The sequence below is a fragment of the Gavia stellata genome, chromosome 2 (genome assembly GCF_030936135.1).
Source record: "Gavia stellata isolate bGavSte3 chromosome 2, bGavSte3.hap2, whole genome shotgun sequence".
Lineage (NCBI taxonomy): Eukaryota > Metazoa > Chordata > Aves > Gaviiformes > Gaviidae > Gavia > Gavia stellata.
Window position 1 is genome coordinate 15,314,492 of NC_082595.1, and position 25,651 is coordinate 15,340,142.

General features: G+C 42.4%; 1 protein-coding gene across 1 annotated transcript in view; it reads left to right on the forward strand.

Moving 5' to 3' along the window:
* The first annotated feature begins 6,366 nt into the window (after positions 1 to 6,366).
* PRKCE (protein kinase C epsilon) overlaps positions 6,367 to 25,651 on the forward strand; it is a 299,850-nt gene continuing 280,565 nt past the window's right edge. The window contains exon 1 of the mRNA XM_059835828.1: positions 6,367 to 6,741. Within this exon, the coding sequence (XP_059691811.1) occupies positions 6,394 to 6,741 (348 nt within the window). The 5' untranslated portion in view covers positions 6,367 to 6,393. The remainder of the gene's footprint in view (positions 6,742 to 25,651) is intronic.

The window sequence follows — 25,651 nt, forward strand, 5'->3', positions numbered from 1 at the left end:
CCAAGAAACCTGTTGTAAATCCTCTAGATGACAGCTGATAAACCAAGAACAGATCAGATATGGGTTTTACCCTTCACGAGTTTCTCCAGCAACTCCATGTCTAGAATAGTAACAATCCTGCAAATGGCAAACCCACAGTGAATGCTGCCAGCAAGGAAAGCTACATATGTGAAGGCTGAGAGGATATGTGTATTAGACCAAGTGGATGCCTATTTATATATTTGGAATACATTTCCAGTATAGAAATACCACTGTATTTTTCCAGAGAGATGTATGATGCTAAAGCTTTTTGTATAATAAAATCACCATCCACAACCAAGAAAATAATTTAAAATCCATAATGGTGACAGTCCCTGGCACAGCTGTGTTTGTCTGGGATCGTACTGCTCTAAAGCCCTGCCTAACTGAGCCATAAGTCTCTAGTCTAGATGTGACCTAAGCATATGTTCTGCAACTGGTGGTATGTTTTTGCAGCACATGCAGATACGCTTAAGCTGGCTCTTATAAGAGCTCAGATAAGAACTGCTAGAAAGGTATGATATCATGGGTTTCAGCCTTGGCTAGCAGACCAGGTGCATAGCTGAAATCAGGCTGGCTGGTAGACGCTGCACAGAAGTCACCATGCCTCTATGTCTGCCAGAACCAGCTACCTTAAAGCTGCAAATCCTGCGGTCCCCTACCAGTTGCAATGCAGATGTATTCTGAGAGATTTATTTCAATGAAAGCTAATGAATTGAGGTAGAGTTTAGTATATTCTATTAAAAGAAGTTGGGAAGAGTACCAAAAGTATAATTAAACTAGAGAGAGTTGGAGAGCTAATTAATCACACATTGACAAGATCTCTTTTGCTGAGACATTTCAAAGAGAACATTAGGAGTGCCTTAAGTAACTTCCTCAGGTACATGCTTTGCAAGTGAAGAATAGATTAGCAGGAAATTGGTTGGATGCAAGGGAAAACTTGGAATGGAGTTGGAGGTTGGACCATGCTCAGTGAGACTGGGCTTTTTCTTCATCTTTAGAAAAGATGAATTAGCTATTGGTATATCCTAAAGATCATTTGTAGCATGACAAGTGTGAAAATGCTCGAGGATGCTTTTTCATAACCGTGTCCAAAATTAGATATCTAAATAATAATCAGACTTTCAAAGATCGTCAGCATTCACCAGCAATCTTTGATTTCTTGCCAGGAAAGGACTGATCCCACTAACACTCAACTATTGCACTTGTATAAGCATATCCATTAAGTTCAAAGAAATTCAGTGGATATACTCGTACTACTGAACATATTCATATACGTGATGCTTGGAATATGTTAATGTCCAGTGTGGATTCAGAGCCAAAGTTCCTCAAATTTCACAAGGTTTATAACTTGGGTTCTGGCTTTTATTTCATTTTTGACACAAAGATGTTTCTGAAAACCTCTCCTTGCATGCAAGCCTGATTTTATTCCTTGTGCATCTGTTTAGTATAACTTTAAGAAATGACGCTCCTGTTAAAAATAAACCAACACACAATCTCCTCTCATTCTTTCATATTGCTGTACTTGGAAAATCCTGAAAATATGCTGACATTTCTCAAAGCAGTTATTCAGGAAAGCACTGGAAACTGACATAAGCATTAGTTTTGTAAAGACTCAGCCAGAGATACTCCCCTGCCACTGTAAAAAACAAAAAAAATCCTCTTGAAACTCTAGTCAAACTCTCTATCAACCCTGGGCAAGCAGACCTCAAAAGCAGCTGCAGTTGTGGCTGCAGTAATTGAATAAAGACCATTGCGAGTCCTTGGAAGGACTTTACACACTCCTTCCACCAGATAGTGCTGTTTCTCCACAGAGCTATTGAGGATTCACAGGCCAGGGAAAGGTCAGGGGCTGACTCAAGGTAATGAACTGCCTGCAGCTTTCTCGTCCCTCACTGCCACTGCCACTGCCTTGGAAGGCTGTTGTCTGCAGATGACTGTGTGCTGGCCTTGCCATCGTTGCTATCTGTTACCAGTTTGATGTAGTCTCTTTCCTAAAGTAAGAATGCAAACAGAAACTGATGCAAATAGGCTGCGCTTTTATGATCTCTGGGGGGTCTTTTCCTTGCAGCTTTACAGGACACCCTAACAATGCAGCTGTCTGCCAAGTAATCGGTCAGACTGGGGCAACACTAACGAAAAATCAAAACACCAACATGCAGATGCTCCCGCAGGTGAGCAGCGTACGCCGGGAGCAGTCCTGACACAAAGCTATATGCAGTTTGGTCTCGAAGGGATGGGCAGAGGGAATTCTACCAGCAAGAGTTAAATCTGGGGAGTAGGTAGATCTCCTTAACCAGTGCTGAGTCTGTGTACTCTGTAGGCCCTCTGTGTCCTTTTAAAAAAAAACACAGCTGGGAAGAGTACCTAAAGCATAATAACTACAGGGCATGCTTTACTACTCTGCTGTAGCCTTTGTAACAGAGTACAGAAATGCATCTAGAGTGCTTCTTGCTGCCTTTCTGCAGGAGAAATATTGCATCTGCTGTATCTTCCTCTCCTGACCCTCCCATGAGAAATAGAAGGCATAGCATTTGCTCTTCAACTGTTAAAGAACCAAATCCTTCTGAACCCACAGCAAAAGCTCAGAAAAAAAAAATCAAGCAAACAAGTATTTAAAAGCCTTTCAAGTGGAAAATGGTACTTACAGTTGGAATGTTCTTTGCTGTCTGTTCCTTAAGAGTTTTTGAGACCACTGAGCCATTTTTTTGGGTTAATTTTGCAGGAAGCATTGTAATGTTGGTCAATGTACCTGAGTTACTGGATTTTAATAATATTGTTCTGGGGTCTTTTGGTAAGTTAATAACTGCTTAGTGCTAAAAGTTCAGTTTTGACATAAACATGCTTTCCCAAAGTATAATAAAAAAAAAAGAAAGAAGAAAACAGTGCAAGATATGTGTATTTTCCTAAGCAGTGTAAGGCTTGAGCTGTCTGATCCTAAGTGAGCTTGTAAATTTTTATTCATGCAGGCAGTCTTCTTAGAAAAAATGATTTGTGAAACTGAACCTTAGCTTGCTTCAGTGCATAGAAAAGTGCAGATGGCTCAAATTAGAGATCAGGGCCTAGCTACGTATGCGGTAGATAGTATATGTAATTAGCCAAATATAAGGTTTATTTATATTCTTTTGAATGCTATGTTAATATTGTCTGTATTTATTCAGACTTTTGTAATATGCATGTGTGATCTCACAGAGATGCTAGGTCATTAAACTCACCATGGAGACTGTGTTTACTTAAATCTTACCTCGGGCGATCGGAATACACGTAGTTACAGGCCTCTTAAAAATAAACAGAAAAAATTAAACAGTGTATCAGTTTGGCTTTTATGTTTTCCAATATCTAAGGAAATGGAACATATTGTTTATATTGGTGTTATTGAGAAACAACACAAACACATCCAGAGGAAAGAGACAGACTAAATGTAAGACCGTATAGCTTAATATATAGTACTATATGTGCTAGGTTGTGAACGGGGATGGGAGAAAAGGAGTAAGTGATTCTTGTATTTCTGGTGGGGCCTGTGAGTACGGTCCTTTACAGAAATAACACAATAGATGTATCACAGCTGCTGTAAGCCCAGGAAAGGCTGAATTGCAAGGGAAGACATTTCCCATAATTGGCTCCATATCACAGCTTTGTATCAAACGATTCTGCTTGGGGATTGTCAAGATGATAATGAACATGGAGATTTTACCATACTTCTACTTTGACTAGTAGATTAAGTGGCAGCAGGAACCAAAAAGTCTTTCTTCCACTAATGTGAATGCTCTCATGACCCTTTGGCTTCATTAGTACCGTCTCTTCTACCTGGAACTACTCTGGAAGCCCAGATACTGGAGCTATTTCATCAGCTACAAATATAACACCTGCCTCCTGAGCCATTACCTGTAGAAATCCATAATTATCTGGTTTTTGCTCTCCAGTCAGGAATATCAGGTCCGGATTAAGGACTGGGTGCTCATCTTTTATGTCCTTACTTGACTGGATCCAGGCGATCGAGGTTCTTCTTTTTACCTTGCCGTTGAAGCACGCCCGCCGCCCTCCTGGGTGCCAGCGCTGGCCCTCGGTTTCTCTTGTGATATTTACAGTGAATTCAAGTCCTGCCGAAGGGCGAAGCCCATCCCTTTTCCAACGACTTTCCCACAAAAGACTGCCAAAATCAGTAACTAAAAATAAGTAAGGCAGTAATAATTTTCACCAAAGGAAACCATCTAGATCCTGAGTACGTTGCTTCTGAGGAGAAGAAAGCCAGGCTGCACATAGTTTCCTGGTTATTTAATACAGTATTTGGTACCACGGTGATGAAAATGACTGAAATCTTACATGACGTGTAGATAACGTTCAGTAACACGGTATGCACACCTTTTCACCCTTTCAGAATGTTTTTTTTTTCCCTTTTCAGTACCCTTGCAGGGCAGTGGCCACTGACTCTCCGCGGTGTCCCCTCTCAGCGCCAGCTCCAAGCCAGGGGCAGCGGGGAGGCTCTGCCCGCCGAGAGGCTGAGGTGAGGCAGGCACGGGCCGGCTCTGCCGGGCCAGGTGATCCGCAGCAAACAAAGGGGCTGGCAGCGACCCACCGCCACGGCTTGACAGGCGTTCAAGAGGCGTTTTCTGCCGGGCCGGGCCGGGCCGGGCCGGGCCGGGCCACCACCCCCAGGCAGCGTCTCCCGGCCGGGGCGGGCCCCGGGAGGCCGCTTCCCCTGGCGGCGCACGGCACTTCCCGGCGCTCGCACACCGCGGGGAAACTCTTCCTGCGGCCCGGCCCCCGCTGACGTAGCGGTGTCTCTGCCGCGGCGGCCGGGGGCCGCGGCGGGGGGGCGGGGGGGGGGTGGCGGTTGGCCGCAGCGGTTGCCGGCGCGGGCCGGGGCTCGGCGCTGTCAGGCGGCGGTGCCGGGGCGGGGCGGGAAGCGGCGGGCTCGCTGCTCGTCAGGCGCGGGCCGGGCCGCGGCAGCGGGGTCCCGGCGGCGGTGCTGTCACGGGTGGCAGAGTGAGGGGCGGAAAGCCCTGCGGGAGGGGGCGTCCCCCGCCCCGGTCCCGCGGCGCCAGAAGCGCCCGGCGTGGTGGAAGTAGCCGCGGCGGTAACGGCAGCGCCGCGCGGCGGCCGGGGTCAGGAGCTCCGTGACCAAGCACGTTAATAAAAGCGGGCGGGCTGTTTAGGGCCGGGGAGGAAGGCGGCCGGGGGTGTTTTTTCCACGTTTCGTTCAGCACTGTATCCCGTGAGGAGGAGGCCGGGAAGGGGGGAGGCAGAGGGCCCGGCGGAAAGCCGCCCGGCGGGTGCGGAGGAGCGGCGAGGGCGGCCCGCGGGAGTCGCGACCCCAGGCGCGGCTTCCCGGCGGGCCGCGGCCGCCCTGCTCCCCGACAGGCAAAACTTTCCACAGGCGCGCGCGCTCAGACACACACGCGCTCGCACGGACGGGGCTGCCTCCGCACACTCGCACCACACACACTCGCACACGCACACGCACACACACTGACGTCTTTTGCGCATTTCCTGCACTGGAGCGAGCGGCGGAGCGGCACCGGCAGGCGGGCTGGGGCTGCGCGCGGCGCGGCGCGGCGCGGAGGGAGGCGGCCGGCGGCGGCCGGGAGGCGGGAGGCGGGCGGGGGGCGGCCGGCGGGAGGCGGGAGGCGGCGGCGGCTCTGCCCATCGCCAGGGCGGCGGCCGCCCAGCCGGAGCCCGCCGAGACCCGCGCGGCCCGCTCCGCTGCCGTCGCCCCCCCCATGCGCGGGGGTCGCTCCGCTGGGTCCTCGGCCTTGGCGGCGGCGGAGGGGGAGGAGGCGGCACAGGACGGGCGGCTCCGGGCTGCGGCGCGGATGGAAGGTCCCCGGGTGGATGTTTGCTGAGCGGAGGCTGTGCAGTAGGCAGGGCTGGTGGGTCGGCCGGTGTTTCTGATTTGTGTGTGTGTGTGTGTGCGCGCGCGTGTGTGTGTGTATTGTTGTGCGGCGCACGGGCAGGACTGGCGTGTGCGGGAGCCTGGGATCGCGGCTCTGCCTCCGCTGCAAAGACTGATCCAGGATTATGGTCTAGGTGAAGGGAGAAGGCTCTTGCTCGCTCCGACGACTGATTATGCTCGGGTTTTGATTGCATTCGGGGGTTTCTGCAGCCGCGGACGCCTCCCCCTCCCCGGCGGCCCCCCTCCCTTGTTTTCCGTTAGAAACACGGGCAAGAAAATAAATGTATTCACTGGGTGTCGCAAGAGCAAAGGCTAAATAATCAAAGGTAACAGCAGCAGCAAGGCGAAGAGACCCGCACTGTATCCTGCTCCCCCGCTCCCAGACCTGCCCTCCTATTTATTGGCGAGACCTCCCTCCCTCCCTTTCGGTGCGAGTGCGTTGTGCGAGTGTTTAATCCCGGGAAAAGTGCTGCCATCCAGCCATGGTGGTTTTCAATGGCTTGCTGAAAATCAAGATCTGCGAGGCGGTGAATCTGAAACCCACGGCGTGGTCTCTGAGGCATGCGGTGGGTCCCAGGCCGCAGACCTTTTTGCTGGACCCTTACATAGCCCTCAACGTGGACGACTCCAGGATCGGGCAGACCTCAACCAAGCAAAAGACCAACAGTCCTGCTTGGAACGATGAATTTGTCACCGACGTTTGTAATGGCAGGAAGATAGAGATGGCTGTTTTCCATGATGCCCCCATCGGGTACGATGATTTTGTAGCTAACTGCACTATACAGTTTGAGGACTTGCTGCAGAACGGGAGCCGCCACTTCGAGGACTGGGTAAGTGTTCGCGCTGTAGATACATACATGTACGTATGATTTTCAGTGCCATGGCTCTGGATGCAACATCTGTCTTGCAGAGCTAGGTTGCCAAGGGCATGTAATGGCTCTGAAGGCTTTTCATTATTTCCATGCTTTGTTACAGTGAGATAGTCATGGTTACTGTATATCTAATGCATGTGGTCTACAGGCAAGGGAGGAAAGAAAAATATGCTGAATCTAAGTGAGAAACGTATAATTACCACTTCGGTTTCTGAAATTACGTTACATAAATACAAGTCTAGTTATCTTACTGTGTTTGAAAAACCCCAACCAAATGCATCCATACGGAACATTACTGCAAAACCCAGATCCAGCACTTAGACCGAGTTCGTAATTTCAATGTGAATGCTCTTGGTCAGCGTGGCAATGACAAGCCTTAAAAATCCAGACCTGACCTCTGATAGGAGACACTTTGGGGTCTTCGAGTCACTTGAAAGCTCACTGCATCAACACTGATGCTCCTCCTTCCTTCCCCCAGAGGATCTACACCTCTGTGCACAGAGCTAATGCAATGCTTCTTCAAATGCCTGAAACTTATAAAAGGGTCCTGGTGGATTTTGGCCCCAACCAGACAAATTCTGTTGCCTGTATACACAACGTGTCTAACAGCTTCTGCAGCGTCTTAAAGACCCAGAGGCTAACATGCCTCAGTGGGAGTACAAAAAAGCTGGAAAATCCTCGGTCTGACATCCTCAGGTACTGTGATTTAACACAGAAAAATCAAACAAACAAAAAAAGAAACACAGGAAACATGAATATGCACATTCACGTTTCTGCAGTTGAACAGTTAAATGATGTGTCCTTTAAATAAGATGTATAATAAAACAATAGTAGCTGTCATCTCATTTTAAATGTGCCCTGCTTGACCAGCCATCTGAAATGTGTATGCTCATCTTTTTGTGTATTTATTTGTTATGGTCAAGGATACTAGTCAGGGCAATATTTCTTTGGCAAACAAAGAACCCGGGACCAAAGTAAAAATAGCAAGAGTTAATAGATTCGAGTTTCATGTATTCTTTGGGGCTTCTTTACTTAATACAGTGGTATAAAGAGATGTCAGAATGATGGGAAGGCATGAAAGAATTACGCTCTATTTATGCTGATCAGGAGCTGAATAACTTTACTGTTAAAACTTTTATGTTTAAAACTTTAACATACTTTTCACTCTGCCACATATGTTACATTGTGATAATTAGGATTTAGATTATTCTGATGCTCTATAAAAGCTACACATTAGAAATCTCGAATGGTAAAACTGGGTGATAGGCAGAGGAAAAATAGCCAAATCAGGAGAAGACAAATGCAGCAGTATTGCAGATGTCTTTTACCTGGATTGAATGATAATCAAGTTGTGGCTCTCCTGAAATCATGGAGGGGTTTCATCTTTGAGACCAATGAGATGAGGAAGTCATCACAAATTTTTAGTGAAAGAATAATAATTTCATATGTTCTTTTTGTGTGTGGTGCATGTTGTGAGTTTGTTGCCAAATCTGGAAGGACCTTGCCGGTTGCAGATGCCAAGTTTGAATTTTGGTGGGGCTGGTGTGCTGGGGTATGTCCTGGCCCTGATTTTTAAGGTGAACTCAAATGTCCGAACATGTTCCCTAGATAAATAGTGGAATTTAATGGATCGAGGCCCATTGTGAACATGATCTTGGAGGAACTGCATAGCTGAATCAGATAAGTGCTGTGTTTTATTGCACCAGGATTAATTGCTGTCCAGCATTCACTGGGTGGGAGGAGACCAGGGAGTGACTATGCTTGTTGCCTGTTGATGTGACAGGATTGAGGACATGGCAGTCGATCATAACTGGCCAGCTCAACATAATGCCGCTTCTGAAGCATCACTTACCTCGTTTTTGTGCTGTAAATCCTCATAGTTAAGACTGTGTTTGTGCGGTACATGTAATACACAGTGTACACCACCCTCCCTGTATCACTGTTAGAATTGATGGGGAGGCAAGTATTTGTAGGATTGTGCTTTACCCTTTCCAAAATCTTCCCATTTACTGAATGTGTCACTGTAATTGTAATACGGAGTGTGTTTATTGGATTGTTAATAGGCAGGGACCTTCAGAGAAATGGCTCTTACAAAATCACACTGTTTTTTGTCTGATTTCACTGAGTTAAAATAAGGCCTGTGGCCATGACATCTCTATAGAGTCCATAGTGAAGTAAATAGATTTATTGGTATCTTCATCAGTGCCTGGAGTCTATATTAAACCCTGAAAAAAGGAAGTCGTCTGTGAAGTGAATGGGTTTCACAGCACAAGGAAAATGCACGTGGCCTAAACCAACGTTAGACTAAGATCTACGGGTACGATATAGTCAATTTCTTCTGTTTAATAACAGGGCTAATTCCTTCATTTCACTCTTGGCATTAAAGGCAGATATTTTTGTAGTACTCTTTCCCAGCTTTATAACAAGCAAATTAAAAGCAGCAATCACAGGAACCCATTCCTCCTTACTGCCTGAAATACCAAATAAATGCACCCTAAGACACATTCTTGGAGACCATAAAGTCTTTTTATGCCATTCTGAGGGTTTCCCTTTAAGCAGTTCTGAAAGTTTGAACTGGGTACCACATACTTGTTGAGTGTGTTCGGTGTGATGGCACTGCTGCCCCTCTTTACCTTCAGAATGATGCAACAGTTCTTGCAGGACTGGACTGTCACTATTTAAATAGGTTTGAGAAAATGTTCATGTGCTGAGAACAGCTCTTGTCAATATGTTAGTAACTTTAATGCTTTTGATCTCATGTAATACTGTATGTATTTTTGTAAGGAAATTTCAGTATTTGTTTTATAGTATCTGCACGAGGGTCAGGGTTACTTTACTTATCCTGTAATATATTTCTAGGTTCTTGTCAGAAGTCCAAAATGCAAAAAAGACTTGAAAAGAAATGTTTTGGTTTTTTTCCCTAAAAAGAAACTGTTTCTCCCTTTAGCCAGCTCACCTACTTTGATTGGTTTTTGCCATTGTGCAAATCCTTGTATTTTTTCCAAGAGATGAGTTTTTTAGAAAAATACTGGGTATTTTTCTCACTGTTAAGTCTGTGCTATATACTGATGCCATGGTTACAGTGGAAACACTAATGATAAACAAGTACAAAGCTTGAAATCATGATAGCTTCTATTGTATTAGGACAAGTCAGATAAATATGCAAAATCTTGGTTCCTTTTATCTACAGAGTATTCAGCAGTTGCAAAAATTATTTTTAACGTTATGATAGATATACTCACTGAAAAAAAAATACATATATCTTAAAAAAAAAAATAAATCAAAGTTATGGCCTAAATCAGTGGTTCAGATTTTACTGGGTGGATGCTTTTAAACAAAATATATACTTTTTTTTTAAAGACCAATATGAAATATTTGCTTGGGTTTCTAAAAAAGTGTAGTGACAATTAAAAAGATGGCTCCTTTTCCAGAGGTGCATCAATACAGGCATAGCACAGTAGAAGTGTCAGTTTTGCAGATTTTTTTAGTCATGGCTATACTGCAGTTCTTTTTAAAAAGAGCTTTGGATTTACGACATTACAGGCTTTTCTGTAAGCACATAGAATGTTATACAGAATGGCACAGAGTATTCAAGAGGATGTTGGTGAACTTACACTTTGAAAAATCTGAAATAGAGAACAATAAACAACCTGCAAGTTCTGATTGAAAAACAAATAACATGAAAGCTGTGGCTGTATTTTTTTTGAGTTAGGTAATTCATGTAGTAATAAAGTATGTCTTTATCTAGCTTCCTTACCTGTGGCATATGTAAATGTTGCACTTGAGTTGGTAATGCAGCTCCATTTTAATCAGTAGAATTGAGATCAGGAAGGAAAATTCTGTTGATATTTAGCCTTGTGGTTACACTCCTGTGAATTAGCGCGATCAATGTTTATGTGTTTGGATGATTGGTAGTATGGGTTCTGAGTTCAAGTCCACTTTCCAGCGTTGATGATAGATGAAATCAGTGTGACTGGACCTATGCCAAAGATTCCATCTAAGGGTCTTAGCCGTTAGCCTGGCTGTACACGAGAAAACCTATTGAGTTGTCCTAAGAAATCCTTTTGTGGGCTGAGTAGCAGAACTCACTAAATCAGTCAGGACATCACAACATTTAGCAAGAAAAGCCTCTATTTCCACTGAAAATATTTTACAGCTATATTTAGGTTAATGAAACCAGTTTAATTTTCTGCTGTCTTAAAAAAATCCCTAACACTGTCAGGAAAAAAATAAAACACAGATTTCAGTGAGCTTTCCTTTGTGAGTCCTAAATATCTTCCATACTATTTTTTTTCTCTTCAGAGCTGCTTTTTAAGATCTAAATTTACAACGTTATACTTTTTTAAAAGCATCCTTTCATATTTCCATTTTATCAATGTGAAGTTAGTCATGCAACTGTGCCACTAATGCATAAAGCAAGTTTATTATGAATTAATATAGTAACTCGTCATCAACTTGTTATTGAGATATGGGAAACGGTGTGGGGAAGAGGTACATGGTTTTACATACTCATGGAATTGTTGAGTTATGTATTTTTACATTATGCTTACAGTGTACTATGGAAGACGTTTTCCTACTGGAAAGACTAGGTCTTTAAGTTGCAGTCCAGACAGTTAGACACCTACGTTAATGGAGCTCTGAAAGTCATGGTGCCCACCTCTCGTAAGAGAAATAACAGTATCAAGTATGTCATACATTAGAAAATCTGAAAGCACTTTCGAGAAAGATCAATATTCTTCTGTTTGAGGAATTGAGAAGTAGGTGCCTACAGTCACCCAGAAAGCAATAGCAGAGGAGGGATTAAAACTCTTCCAAGTCCTTGGTCCAGGGAGCCATCCATGGGCATGAGAAGTAGAACTGTCTCCTTCCAGTGCGTCTAATCTGAATTAACTGGAAAGACTGCTTAGGTGCTTATTGGAGTTTTTCTGTTGGGGTTTTTGGTTTTCTTTAAATACCTTTCTGCCATTTCTGTTGCTGAAATGGGAACTCCTTTCAGTCAGCAGGTGATCTATTGTAGCTGGCGGACAGAGAGTGGAATCGTAATCATTTATAGTGCAAGTCACTCTGCGTGTTAATCTCTGCTTGTGTCATACACTGCTGAAGGTTGGCATTGGGCTAGCAGAGTGTGATTGTAGCATATTTTCATTTTTATTTTCATCCACTGTCTGAACTTATCTGTGCTGATGGTGTTGAGAGGCCTAGGATTTTGCTTGTGAAAGCTTTACATCTCATCTAAACTGCGGTTCATGGGCTGCTGAAAAGCATTGTTATCAGAAGAATATTTGTTGAAATGAAAGGGAAATTGCTGTCCTGTTTGATAGGTTTCTGCATGACACTGCTGTCACTGAGCAAGGTCTGTCAGCTTTGGGGGGTGAGGGTGAGAGAGCTACAAGGTATCAGCAGGGTTTCACAGGGACTCAGCGTAATTGGGAGGGAGGGTGGTTGGCAAGAGGAGGTGGGAGATTTTGGAGAGCGCTTTGTACAGGTGGGGGTCTTGCTTGCCTTCTCCCCCCAGCCTGTCTCCCTCCTGTGCCTCCTCTTTTCCCTCTCTGCTGGGGATCTGGTACAGTCACTACGCAGCTCACCCACCATCTCGTATCAATCCCTTTCTACAGCTGCATAAATCTACTCCTACTCCCTGCTAGAAATGTTCTGTCCTAACAGCTCCTGCTTACCTGCAGTGCTTCCCAGCCTGCTGAGAAGCAATAGAGGGGGAAAAAGCTGCCTCAGTGGTTGCTGCTGCGGGGAGAGGGAAAGGGCAAAGTGGGGATAGGAAGAGATGAGGCATGGAGAGAAACCTGGAGGAGGGTAACGAATGGTGGCTGCTGCCCCACATACTCCAGCTGCCCTTTTGGCAACAGCTGAAAGCTACACATGTAGGAGACAGGGATGAGCTGGCATAGGCAAATTGACTAATTGAAGGCCGTGTGTTGCTCATTGACCTGTTTTCTGGGGTGGTTTTTTGCCTGCTTTGCTCAGTGTATAGCTTTTGAAGTCTCACTTCAGATGTGAAAAAAATTGCTCAGGGCATGAAAAATGTGTTATAGAGCATGCATTTCCCTTGGCATTGAATTATCATAGGTCAGGATTTGATCCCACAACTGATCAGAATCTCATCCTACTGTTACTAATATCAATACCAATACTGATATGGAGTTCCATATAGTGAAAGTAATTCTACTGAACTCTGTAGAAAGTATTTGTTAGAACAAAGTTACCAGTAACAGTCCAGTTCATAGGCATTCGTGCAAAGCTGGACCTTAAGAAATGTCCAAGTGGGGTGAAAACGATTCCTACATATCCTTCTTGCGCCAGTTTTTAGAGAGCGTGTATCATTATTCTACCTCAGGCAGTGCCATATACGCTGTGCAGAACTTTATGGTTGTGAGTAAACCACTGATTTCACTGGGTTCATTGGATTTCATGCAGGTGTGTGTTTAAATTCTTTCTTCAACTGGGGCCTGTGTTCCAAGGGAGAACTGAGAATAAATAATATTTAACAACATCCTTTACTTTCATTTTACTCTTACTGATTTATTATTCTTCTACAAACCTTGCACTTGCAAGCCTGGTTTCTGCTTTCCTCAGCCATCAAAACTAAATCTCTGCCCTCACCATCGAGAATTCTTTAAATACTGCCGAAATGAGGATTTGATTTAAGTTGGAACTGTAGGACTTGGCATCTAAGTGTGATTAGTTTCCACTCCCTAACTAAACTTCCATTTAAGTGAACTTCTGGGGGTTTTCAAATTTTGAAGGGAGGCTGTGAATACAATGTCTAAAAAAATTAGAGGCAAGAGCCTTTCTGTCTGGAATTGGCTGGTTGAATTCAGTTCTGCTTTACCCGGTAGTGTCTTAATCTCCTTTCCCTCACGCCGGTTATCAGACTGAGAGAGAAAGACATCTACAGTCAATGGTAAGAGAGGTTTTGGAAACAATAGGGTATGCAAGTTATGGGAAATCTGTGGTCAGAGGGGACTGAGAAGAGACTTTCCCTCCATCCACATGGAAAGGTAGGGCTGGAATTATCTGGATATGGAATAAGATCAGAAGTCCAAAGACAGCTTGAAAAACTGCCAGTTTGGGGGGGAACCAAACAAACCCTTTTGTGAAACTAGACAGGGCAAGGTCTGAAGAATGGGGATATTTCGTGTGCCCTTTTGAGTCATGCAAATTGTAGCAGTTACAGGGGTTTCTACCATTTGGGGGCAAAGCGGTCGTTACAGAAGGCTGACAAAAAGTTTTAACTTGCGTTTGTAAGCAACTGCTTTCCTATTTGGCAGGCAGTAACTAGAAGATTTAAAAAGTATATTCGGCAACGTTAATGCGAAACTGCAACTGTAAAGCTAATAAATAATTCTAGAGATTGGGTAACTTTCATGGCAGTTATGTACTTTGCACTATATTTTAGTAAAGGAAAATGCAAATGAATATGATGTAAGAACATCTGCAGAATTATTATCTACTCTGATCATTACTCACAGTCAGTAGCTTGAATTGCTAGTAAAGTTGATTTCTAAGTGTCCTCTCACATTCCTCTAAGAGTTAAAAAATCTTAAATTATCATTGCTGTGATTTAACAGAAGTTACAGAAGCCAAGATTTTTACATACTTCTGAATAGCACAGCTAAAAACCTAGTGATATTGGCACGTTCCCATTAAATGTAACAGGAGTTTTAACATTTAATTTATTGGAAGCAGTGTTAGAGAAACGCTGCAGTTCTAAGAGATTTTTCCCCCACTGAACTCTGTAAGGCTTGAATTGTTGAAGAACAGAAGTAAAGAAAGACCATTGCTTTTAGAATTAAAAAAGGCAAAGCTTGATTCCATCGGGGGCTTGAAGGCAGCCATTTCTGCCTTATATCGGCTAACTTGAGCTGATTTAATTGTTCCAGACAATAGAATCAGTTTGGTTGTTTCTGGTGTCCTGCTGGGCAATTTCATCACAGGCAGGAACAAAAAAGCGTGAATAATGGCTAGATGTTACCAAATAAATTTCACGTCTGCATTGTTTGAACAACGAGCCCTCATTGTATCTCTGTATCTTAAATGAAGAGTAGGCAAACTTAATACTTAGTGTTTCCAACTTAGTATCTTTCAGTACTTTACAGTATAAATACGTAACAAGCCTCTTATCATGGGGGACCAGGTTTTCTTATGCATTTTAGATCTTTTCATTCTTCAGTACATTGGCCTTTTTAATGTCATTAAAAAATACATGGCTTTGTCAATGTTAATATTTATAAATATCTTTAGGTAGTGACGTGGTAGCGATGAAGCAAATGTAATGGTGGTGGAGACATGAAGGGAAGACTGATGCATACTCTGCACGGTTGATGAGAAGATGGTTGGAATTGCTTTACTTTGTTTCACAGATTAAAAACCAGCAAGACCAGTAGTGTTTTCTCCATCCTGGTTTTCTTTCAGTTTCATCTTTATTATCTGTTCTGGCTTCATGCTGCCAATTCTCCATCTTTCTTTGTCTGTTCTGGCTTCAAGATGGTCGAGAAATGATAGGGTGACCTTTACAGGATTGCATAAGATTTTGATATTGGCAATGCTAGCAGGCTATGTGAATGAAATGTCCTGCTATAGATTTCTACAGAGACCTATTGCAAACACAGTTTTCTTGCTGGGACCATATTTACTCATTGCATAAGTCTTTGCGGCACCTATCAACTTCCCTTTATTTCAAGGTGAGATTGATCCATGGTCTTTGAAAATGTTGTCTGAGAATGTGTTGGAAAAGGAAAGGCTAAAGGTCACTCATGCTGTGTCCACTTTGTTCTCTTTCTCACATGGCTCTAGTTGAATTTATTGAGGAATCTTTTTTTTTTTTTTTCCTCTGAGTTTCCTTGCCTTTTCCTTCCTTGTAACCCCATAGCGCCTTGGCACCTCTTGAACATTTGACCTCATGGCCCACTTCTTTTCTCCTTAATGCACTGCTATTACCTTGTCCTCAAGTCCTGGCTGTCTGTTTTAACTTTTCCTTCGTTTTTCTTGTTATTACTTCCCATATATCCATATTGCTTTTATTCCCACCACTCTAGCTCCTTCCCTCTTCTTGTCACTCTGGTGGACCAGTGAGCTCCTTGTGACAGTAGGACTCAGAAGCATCTCCAGTATCTGAAGCTCTATGGGGTTTGCCCAGCAGCTCTCATCCAGAGCATGTCCCCACTGTGCTTCTCACTAAGCAGCAGGGAACTAACTGATCAGACCGGTGGCTGTCGGAGCAGTTATCTTCAATCAGAAGTTGTTTCCAGTTAGTTATACTACAGAAGTGGTTGAAGGAAGAAGGGTAATATGGTAGCTTTGAACTTGGTCATTATACACCACCTGACAGTCCCTCAAAGAATAGCCTGAAGTATTCGCACCTCGAATACTGTGTTCGGTTTTGGGCCTCTCACTACAAGAAGGACATTGAGGTGCTGGAGTGTGTCCAGAGAAGGGCGACAAAGCTGGTGAGGGGTCTGGAGCACAAGTCTTATGAGGAGCGGCTGAGGGAACTGGGGTTGTTCAGTCTGGAGAAGAGGAGGCTGAGGGGAGACCTCATCGCTCTCTACAATTACCTGAAAGGGGGTTGCAGAGAGGTGGGTGTTGGCCTCTTCTCCCAAGTGACGAGTGACAGGACAAGAGGAAATGGCCTCAAGTTGCACAAGTGGAGAATCAGACTGGATATTAGAAAAAATTTCTTTACTGAGAGAGTGGTGAGACACTGGAATAAGCTGCCCAGGGAGGTGGTGGAGTCACCATCCCTGGAGGTGTTCAAGGAATGTGTGGACGAGGCATTGCGGGACATGGCTTAATGGGCATGGTGGTGTTGGGTTGATGGTTGGACTTGATGACCTTACAGGTCTTTTCCAACCTTAGTGATTCTGTGATTCAAGCAAAATGCTCTGGTTTTAACAGAGTCAGTGGGATTTTGAAGGAGTCAGTGGGATGTTGAAGGAACATGATCTGTCCCTGAAAACTGGACCCTCCCAAGCAATGGAAACGCTGTTGTAAAATTTTAGTTGGTACTGACTGTTGGGATTTTCAGGGACTCCTAATCACAGAAAATACCTAGTATTGTTTGGTATTTTTATTTTGTATAAAGAAAAATTATGGTTTCTGTCTTCAAAAAGTTACAGTCCAAGCACAAGTCAAAAAAGGCAGACTGGGGAAGCCAAAAGAAATAATAGGAAAATGCTTACCAGTGTGAAAGGCTGTTACTGGTAGCTTAGCAGCAGCCTATTAGTTGAGCTTTGCTTGGTGTCCCTAAGTCAAGATCTCAATGGGAGAGGCAATAGTAGAAATTTTGCTGGAGATATTTGGAGATCCTGATGCTTTGCATGATGTGGTGTTTCTCTTGAAGGAGTTGACAGGTTTAGAGGGACAGCCCTTATGATCTAGTCCATGGTTCCCAAATTTCTAGTTATTTCTGAGTATCCCATACAGCTTTAAGAATGTTTGGGATCACCCATTTTTAGGGAACTGTGGGATTTTTCTGTGTAATTCCATGAAAGCTGGTATTAACTGTATTATTACATTTGAGCGTTTTTCTTTATCAGTAGCTGGGTTAGAGCATTACCAGTACAATAATCAAATACAGACACGTTATATGGGGTTAATCTTATGTACTAATGTCACTGGGCTGAGATAAGCTTTGTTAAGTTTTATTCCACACCTTTACTCTTTGTGCCAGCAAGTTCTCAGAGCCATGTCAAGGCTCTGAGAGGAGGAAAGAGGAAAGAAGAGTGTTATTAACCTCTTATACTGATTTTGTAGAAATGTTACCCATTGCATCAGAAGCAAGCAACAGTGCTTTTCGCCTAAAGAGCAAAACCTTGTAGCTTTTTCTGATGATCGCTATGCAATACTTTATTTATTTATTTATATATATATATACAGTAAAGTCCATGACTTTAAAAACAATATTGGTTTAGTGGTCATATTTAGGAGGTAGCTTTGCATATGCATTTGTTATAAGGCCATGTAAAAGGTTTTAAAATACAAATTCACCTAAACTGATTTTTAACAATTCCATGGTGCATTAGCAGCCCAGACACCACGACCTAGACAAGTTCCTATGATCTCTTTAGGTGCTCTTTCCTTGCCAGTTCACAGTCATTCTTTGTGTCTGCTTTGCCTGTTTCTTGCAAGGTGCCTTGGGTAGCAGATAATCATATTACCTTCTTGTAGATACATTTAGTAGGACTGTGGGGTCCAGATCCTTTTTGAAAGGTGTGCACTGTACAACAGTAGTATGGTATAAAAAACCAGATCAGGTACAGTCGACCTCTGTTTGTCATAGCCCAGTGCAATGCAAACAGCAGAAACGTTTCTGTGTTGGTTTTGTTGGTAAGTAGATGTGTGAGTAAGCAAAAAACAAGATACCTTAAACAAACAGAAGTTGAAGTCTGTAGTGTGTGCTGTACACTAATGACTGGAGGGCAGACAGGGCATAAGTTGTCTTGCACACCAATTCAAAGCTGATGTTCCTATATTGATTCTAATGGGAATTTCTTTGACTGCTGTTCCCTTTTGCTGAAACTGTTGTGAGTACCTGTGTCATTTAGTTGCATACATACTGATTGCTCTGTGCTACTAGCTGAGTTAGGGAGAATGGGTAGTTACATCACCATCATTTGAATTCTTTGTATGTTTAATATTGCACTGTACGTATTTCTCAGAATTTAGGCCTACTGTAAATTTTTCAGACATGTGGAAGTCACACGAAGAATTTAGGCTCCTGATTCAGCAGTCTTTTGAAAGTGTTAGCCAGCTGTCGTTTCATCAGTGGTTATTTCAGTGTCGTATCTGTAGTAAGCTCACCTTCTAAACTGTTTATGAATGAGTTTGTGAGTGCATTGTGAACTGCTCGTGAATGCGTTGGTCAGAACTGTCGGTTCTGACCAACGAGCCTTCTCTTCAGTTTGGTACGTACGTGTTCTCTTGTGAGTGGTATTGTTCAGAGTGTTTTTAAAGTAAAAAAACCCCAACAAACCAAAACCTTAACTTTTTTGGTTTTTCTGACTGATACTTCATTAATAAAACAATAGTAAATCATTGGATATTTGAACAAATAAAATCAAACTGATCTCTAGCCTTGTTTGAATGTGCCCTGGACATCAAACTGACAGGCTCTAACATGTTCCAACTCTTATATTTGATTTAAAATGTGTGCACTCTCCAGCTGAGCACTGTTTTGCTATGTCAGTGTTATTAATACAACAAAGCTTTCAAAATCCTTAGTGTAATCCAAAGTTTACAGTTTTTAAAATCAGATTTAAAATCAGATGTGAAGTGTGAGAATGTCATTTTGTCTTTTATGCTGTTCCTGGAAGACCGAGGTCAAAAAAGCATCTGACTGAAATGGAAGGCAGGCAGAGCAAGAAATAGGGGCAGCTCTGGTGAAGCCTCTTCTCCCTACAGCAATCTCCCACTGGACTGTATGGGCTTCTTCTGTTTGGGACCTGGGTGTAATTGTGGCAGTAATCAGTAAGACAAATTACAGGCAGAATGTTTTGTAGAACTGCCAAAAAGTTCGCAGCTCTTCCAGCAACTGTGAATCAGCCCTGCACCCTATTTGCAGACTAGCAAGCAAAATCTGCTTCCCAGCAGCAGTGTGCCGGTCTGCAGAACCCCTGTGTATAAGCTTTATGCACGGTTAATCAACTTTACAATGTAAATAATGTGAAGGTGTGGAGACATTTTATGCACCTATGAAAATGTACTTGATGCTAGTGATATCCCCACTAAGACAGGAGTGAAGTGCTTAAACCTTCTCGGAGCGTGGATACATACATTCTGGCAGGCTGACAGTTTTGAATGTAGGAGTTATTACTTTCTCTTTGCGACCACTCACAATGTGTTAGGTTGTGCAGAAACAGAAAATTCATCGTTTCTTCCTGGAAGAACCTGTGCTGTAAAATAAGAAAACTTACTATCTCACTTTTGGATAGTAAAGTCATAAACGACAACATAAGATCTATAGCAGTTTTGGACCTGTATAATCTCAAGGTAGAAGTGATGTGCAAAAGCCATAGAAAATGCGTAACAAAATACAAATCTATGCTTTTCAGAATGGCAGTATGCAAAAGAAATACATGGTGTGTTATTGCAACTTTTAAAAATGTATTTGGTGGTCCTTGGGGAAGCAGTAGTTGTCTAACTGAGTAGTTAAGGGAGAGTGTTTTTATTCACATGAGTCAGCAGAGAAAGAGGCTGAAGCTTAAGTTGTGTGCCAAACCAAGGAACATGTAAATAAGAGAGACGGTCAACAAAGTGAAGCCGCTTTGTAATAGACCAGATTACACAAATAAGGAAGATCATATTTGCAGCAGGCTTTATTTAAAGAAAAGTTTCAAAATGTCATAACAGGTCACAACATAAAAATGGCTGTCATAAGTATTGCTTGGTTTTCCTTAGTGTTTGTGGTAACAGGTGAGGTTGATGAATTAATTTTCACAGTGCACAAAGTGTTCCTGATCCTGCTTACTTTATGGTCTGAAGTTTTAGTGAGCCATGAGATAATGTGTAATAACTTCATCATAATCTTGTGTGGTGTGAACTGGTCAGACAAGTTTTTACATACTTAGTTGTCCTGCATCTACTTGTGATAGAACACATTATCTCCTCTCTCTTCTGTAATTTTTGCCTTTATTTCTGTTCATATAATTCCTTTAAACAAATGAGGATGTCAGTAATGGGAAATGATGGGATGGGCATTCACTCATAATTCAGGTATAAAATCTTCTTATAAAATGAATAATCCAGCCTTTTGTGTCAATGGTTCCAGAAGAGGCTTTTGTCTGCCTTAGATTTACACACAGTGATACGTAGATCTTATCTGTCTCAGGTAGTAATGAAATTCATTAGCAAAATACCTGAGTCTGGGGAATCTTGAGCATAGTCATCTTCACAGCATTCCTAAGAGGAAGTGTAATGCATGGAGAAACTGTATTCCTCCATGTCACCCAGGAGTATGGCACAAGCATTACGGCTTTAATATCAGAGTTTTGCGATGGAGGTATCAGGATCCTCATTTTTACAGAGGGGAGACTGGGGCTGAGACCTAGACTACTGAAATACGTTTTCTGCCTGATACCTTGTAGATATCTTTCTTTCTGTCTTGCAGCTTTTTCCTTATCTGTCAATCACTCTTCTTACTTTTCTTTTCTAAAAGAAGGATTCTTACTATCACATTTCTATTTCCTTTTTGTAGCATAGCTTTTGCAGGCTATTGGGTTTATGGTTTGGTTGTTTGTTTTTTCTGTTTTAATTCTGCAACCACTTTATTGTGGGGATGCTTTCCTTCAGCTGTAGAGAACAAACAGAAACGTAGGGCTTCCGTTTTGCTGCCTTCTTGACACTGGAGCTTTCTCTGTAGAGGTATGGATCTATAAAACCAGGCTTCCAGACTGTCAAAGCAGAGTCAGTAGTTTGAAGTTGGGCTGCCTTTCTGGGTGACTAGCTGGGGACAGCACCAGCTTTAGTGTTACAGTGAAAAAATTACCATCTAGAGGTATTCTGCATGCATGTACTTGGAGTGCCTCCGGTATCTAGCCTACCTGTGTATGAATATACAGAGGCTCTCAAAGGGTCTGGAGGGTTGGATGTGCATAACCCTTTGAAATGCAGAACGAATTGTTTTGAGCACCTTTGAAAGTTGTCATCCTAACTCATAATTCTGTATATCATTTATAATCCCATAAGTGTAGTTAATACGGTAGAAGACAACAGCAGACAAAATGTAAATTTTTTTTAAAGTATTTGTTGTTTGATCGTTCATGCACTAAATTCAGAGGAAAGGGGACTTCCATTTGGGTCACTCATTTGAAGAAACAGAATATTTAATGTTCCATTTTTAGGGCCTCGTCTTTGTTACTAGCAGTAAGAAAGGCTTAGGATCCTACAGCTGGAGTTGCGTGAAGAGGGAGTAAGTGCAGCTGGTGTCTGCTGTGGAACAGCTGTGCTGTGCAGCAAAGCCTGATAGCCCAACACCTGAGCGTGTTTATAAAACCAATAGTGAGATTATATTGGTGTTGCCTGCTTGGCAAACTACTAGCCTGTGGTTTACACAAGGCTGTCCCTGGTTTTGAAAAAGCCACAGAGTCACTACACTGGATGTGCTAACATGGCTTGGGGTTAACATGTTATGCTTCAGGATTGATCCTGGGTGGGATAAATTTGGTGCAGATTATAGCAACTGAGGCTTTATGAATTTGAGGAAGAGAGATTCTGGGGAAATTAGAAGGAGGTGTCAGTTTAGCTACTCAGAGTTGCTTTGTAAAATTACTCATTATTTATTGTGTTTGGAGCTCAAATGAAGTGGGGGAAGGACACAACATACCCGCTGACATCCTTTCACAGTGAAGAAGTGGCATTCTCTTGGGTCTTTTGATATTGTATATATTATTGAGCTTCCTGATCAGTATAAATTTAACAACTGGACTTGTAAGTCTGGTAAAGCTTTTTATTTACAGTTCTTTCATCTGAAAGGTATTGTACAGACACTGCAGAAAAATATCAAAATGTGGATTGTTAAGGTCCATCATACTAAAAGTAGTCAGTGATAAGAATATCAGGTTTTGTGATATTATGCGAAGCTGAAGGCATTGGTGTGCAAAGGTGATGAACTTATGGCTTCAGTTACTTAGAGTTTTAATCTGTTCATGAGAATTGACTTTAAACTCACAACTTAGGCATTTCTGTACAGTCATCTAAAATCTAATACTGACTTTGCAATACACCGGTCAGTGATCTACAGCAAGAAACCAGCACACTTAGAGTATAGTCTTATAGATTTGCTTGATTTCAAATGTACGTGGCTCATGAAATTCAATTAGAATAGCAGCTTAAGGGAGTATGTTAACAGCTTGATTTCTTACTGTAGGCTTATAACAGTGTGACACCTTTGACTGCAGAGTAGGTATAATTTTCTTGCATTAGGCAAATATGAGAAGACATGGTGCCTAGATACAACCAATTCTCTTCAAATTCTCCTGATGTCACAGGTTTACTTTCCAGCAACAGTAACACTGGTTAAGGATGAGCTTTGTTAAGACAGAATGCTTTGAATGCGTACTAGAATTGAATGAATACTAGAGGAATACAGATTTGTTTATTAATACTGTTGGCAGGTCCACTGTACAATGTGAGACCATATCAGTCATCGTTGCTTCAGTGTGAAGTTAACATTTGTGTCCTCACTTCTTAAAATATGGATGTAGTATGTTAGATGTTCATCTCAAGGCTAACATATTTCAACAGCAAAAAAGAGAGTGTGTGGGAGGGGTACCCCACAGTCCTGAAAGTATCTCTGCTCACAAACCAGGTTCCCGGTAAGAGTCATAATCGAAGACCCCAGGTAGGTAACTCCTTTGTGCCTGAAAATGCCATCTGCCCCAAAGCTCAGATCCCACATCCCAGGGCTTACCTCTTCAAACCCATGGGCTCGATGCTACTTTCCTTCAACCCTGCTATCCTAAGGGATACTACTTTTCCAGTACCACTTCCCTCTTGTACCTTACTTTCCCAGTGGTACTTGTAATCACTGTTTCATTGGTTGCTGTTTGCATCTCCTCAGTTGAGAAGTACCTCACTTATGCTCCTGGCAGAATTTAAAAATCATGTTGACAGGCGGCATTTATGAAAACTCGGCATCCTGGTTCAGAAACAGAGTATATAGCCACTGAAGACCATGCATGTGCTAGGCTGATTTAAAAAAAAAAAAATTAAAAAAATCGGTTTTGGCTCAGAATAACTGGAGTACATGAGGGTGAGAAGGGATGAAATAATTTATTTTCATTTATTTGAGTATGTGTGTCCAACTCATTCTGGATTTTTTTTTCTGTTAGGAATCTAGGAAAGGAGATGCCATTCTCTACCACCTGTGTGTTCTTTTTTTCCCTGGAGAAAGAGAGACTGGTAGCAGCTTTAGTTACAGTTAACATATTTAATCATTAGAAAACTTAATTTGAAGACCTACTTTATTACACTGTGTTTCCCAGTGGCTCCATCCAAATGTGAGATAGGTATAATGGATAAAACACATCAAGGCTGTGAATACGTGTCACAGGAAGCGGTTATGTTGACTGGAAAGGGAGATAGATGTTGGGCAGCCTCCCTTTTAGGGTTGTCTGAATGATAACTGTGTGAAAGCAGATACAGAAGGAAAAATATGTTACTGAGAGAGAACAAAAGCAAGTTCGGTCAGGTATTTCAAGGCCAAGGCTACTCAATGGAGTTATTACTGGCTCTCATTAGCATGCCTGAAAAAAATAATGTTCTTTGCTTCAGTTGGGTGGCCCTCGGAAAGGGGAGAGATTCTTTCCTGCCTTTTGAAATCATCAAAGAATACGAGAGTAATCATTTCCAAAGTTCTCTCTGTGTCGGAAAGCCTCACTGTTCAGGATAAGCCAGGGTAAACAAAGGACAAATAGGAAGTGACTTTTAAAAAGTATGGATTTGAACCTGCAAGGTGCTGAGTGTCTCTAGTGAAATGCTGAGCTTGCTTGACTTCCATTAAATTTATGGCTCTCAGTTCCTGACAGGATCAGGTCCTAAGATTAGATCTAGTCTCTGAAGTAAAATCAGGTTACTGCTGTCAGCTTTTTTTAACTGCCAATATTGCTTGCAGTGCATATCATCAGTGCTCTGTATGTACACAGACATGTACAGCACTTGAGCAAAGATAGAAGCTGATCTACAGGTACTGTATCACCTTCACGTTTTCATAGTTTGTCTGATGTACTAATAAGAACTCTGGTATGAAAATGAGACATCAAGAGGGTAAAGCAAAATACCGGATATTACTGGCAAAAGGAAAAATACTTCTTTAGTTTTGCTTTCATGTTTAGGAGCATTTGTACATGGTTTTCCCAGTAAAATAATGCCAAATTTGTGTAGTACTTTTTATCAGTAAATTCCTAAGTGCCTATCACTTTGAATGTATTGAATATGCAGTGAAGACCTTGGAGTAGAGGAGCACGTAGTGGTGTAGTGCTTCACTTTCAGATGAATTGCAAAGCCCTTCACATTTAGCTTTGTTGACTTAAGGGGAGCCATTCATGGTTTATGGGTATCTCAATACACCATAGCCTGCACGGCGATTCAGAGCTTGCAAAGGATGTTGGAATTAGACTCCTCTACTCTCCCACTAATACATACTTTACTGTCCCTATGAAGTTAATTTGCTACTGATATTCTGACGGCAGTCATTGTTGCCGTTATTTGAACTAAGGGTGGGTATGATGAGACTTCACTGCTAGTCATGCCGAAGGGGAAAACTACCTGTTTTTTCACAGTAGTTTCTAGAAGTTGCATAAGGAAATCTAAAAGCTCTAAGCATGAACTGAGAAAAGTACATACAATAGTCAGACTGATTCAGTCCTCTGATAATTAATGGCTGTTATGATGAGCAAGTGGCTAAAATTTTTGCGTCTGATTATTGCAGCGTGTAGAAATAAAACTCTTACCTGAAATGGTACTGAAGTTTTTAACGGCTTGACAGAAATGAGGCATGGTTCTTTTTTTTTTTTTTTCCCCTGAAATATTAAATCTATGCTAATGTTGTATAGAAGGCTTGGACCATCTTGAGTCAAAGGGATTTTGATTAAATTATACCTTTCCCAGGGTTTGTGTGTTGCTGTGTTTTCCGTGGCTTGAATAGAACTTGTGCGTTTATGGACCCTTCCAGTATATGGATTATAAATAAATTGGAGGCAAAGGGGAGGAAAAATTAGACAGACTTTTAAAAGAAACAGTGCTTAATTCTACCAGAGCTCCTGCCTCAGGCTTCAGTGCTCAGAGTTTCATCAAACAGGTTCTTCTACCTCTGTTTCCTCATTCCTCCTGAGGAGAGTCAAGCTGACCATGCTGAATT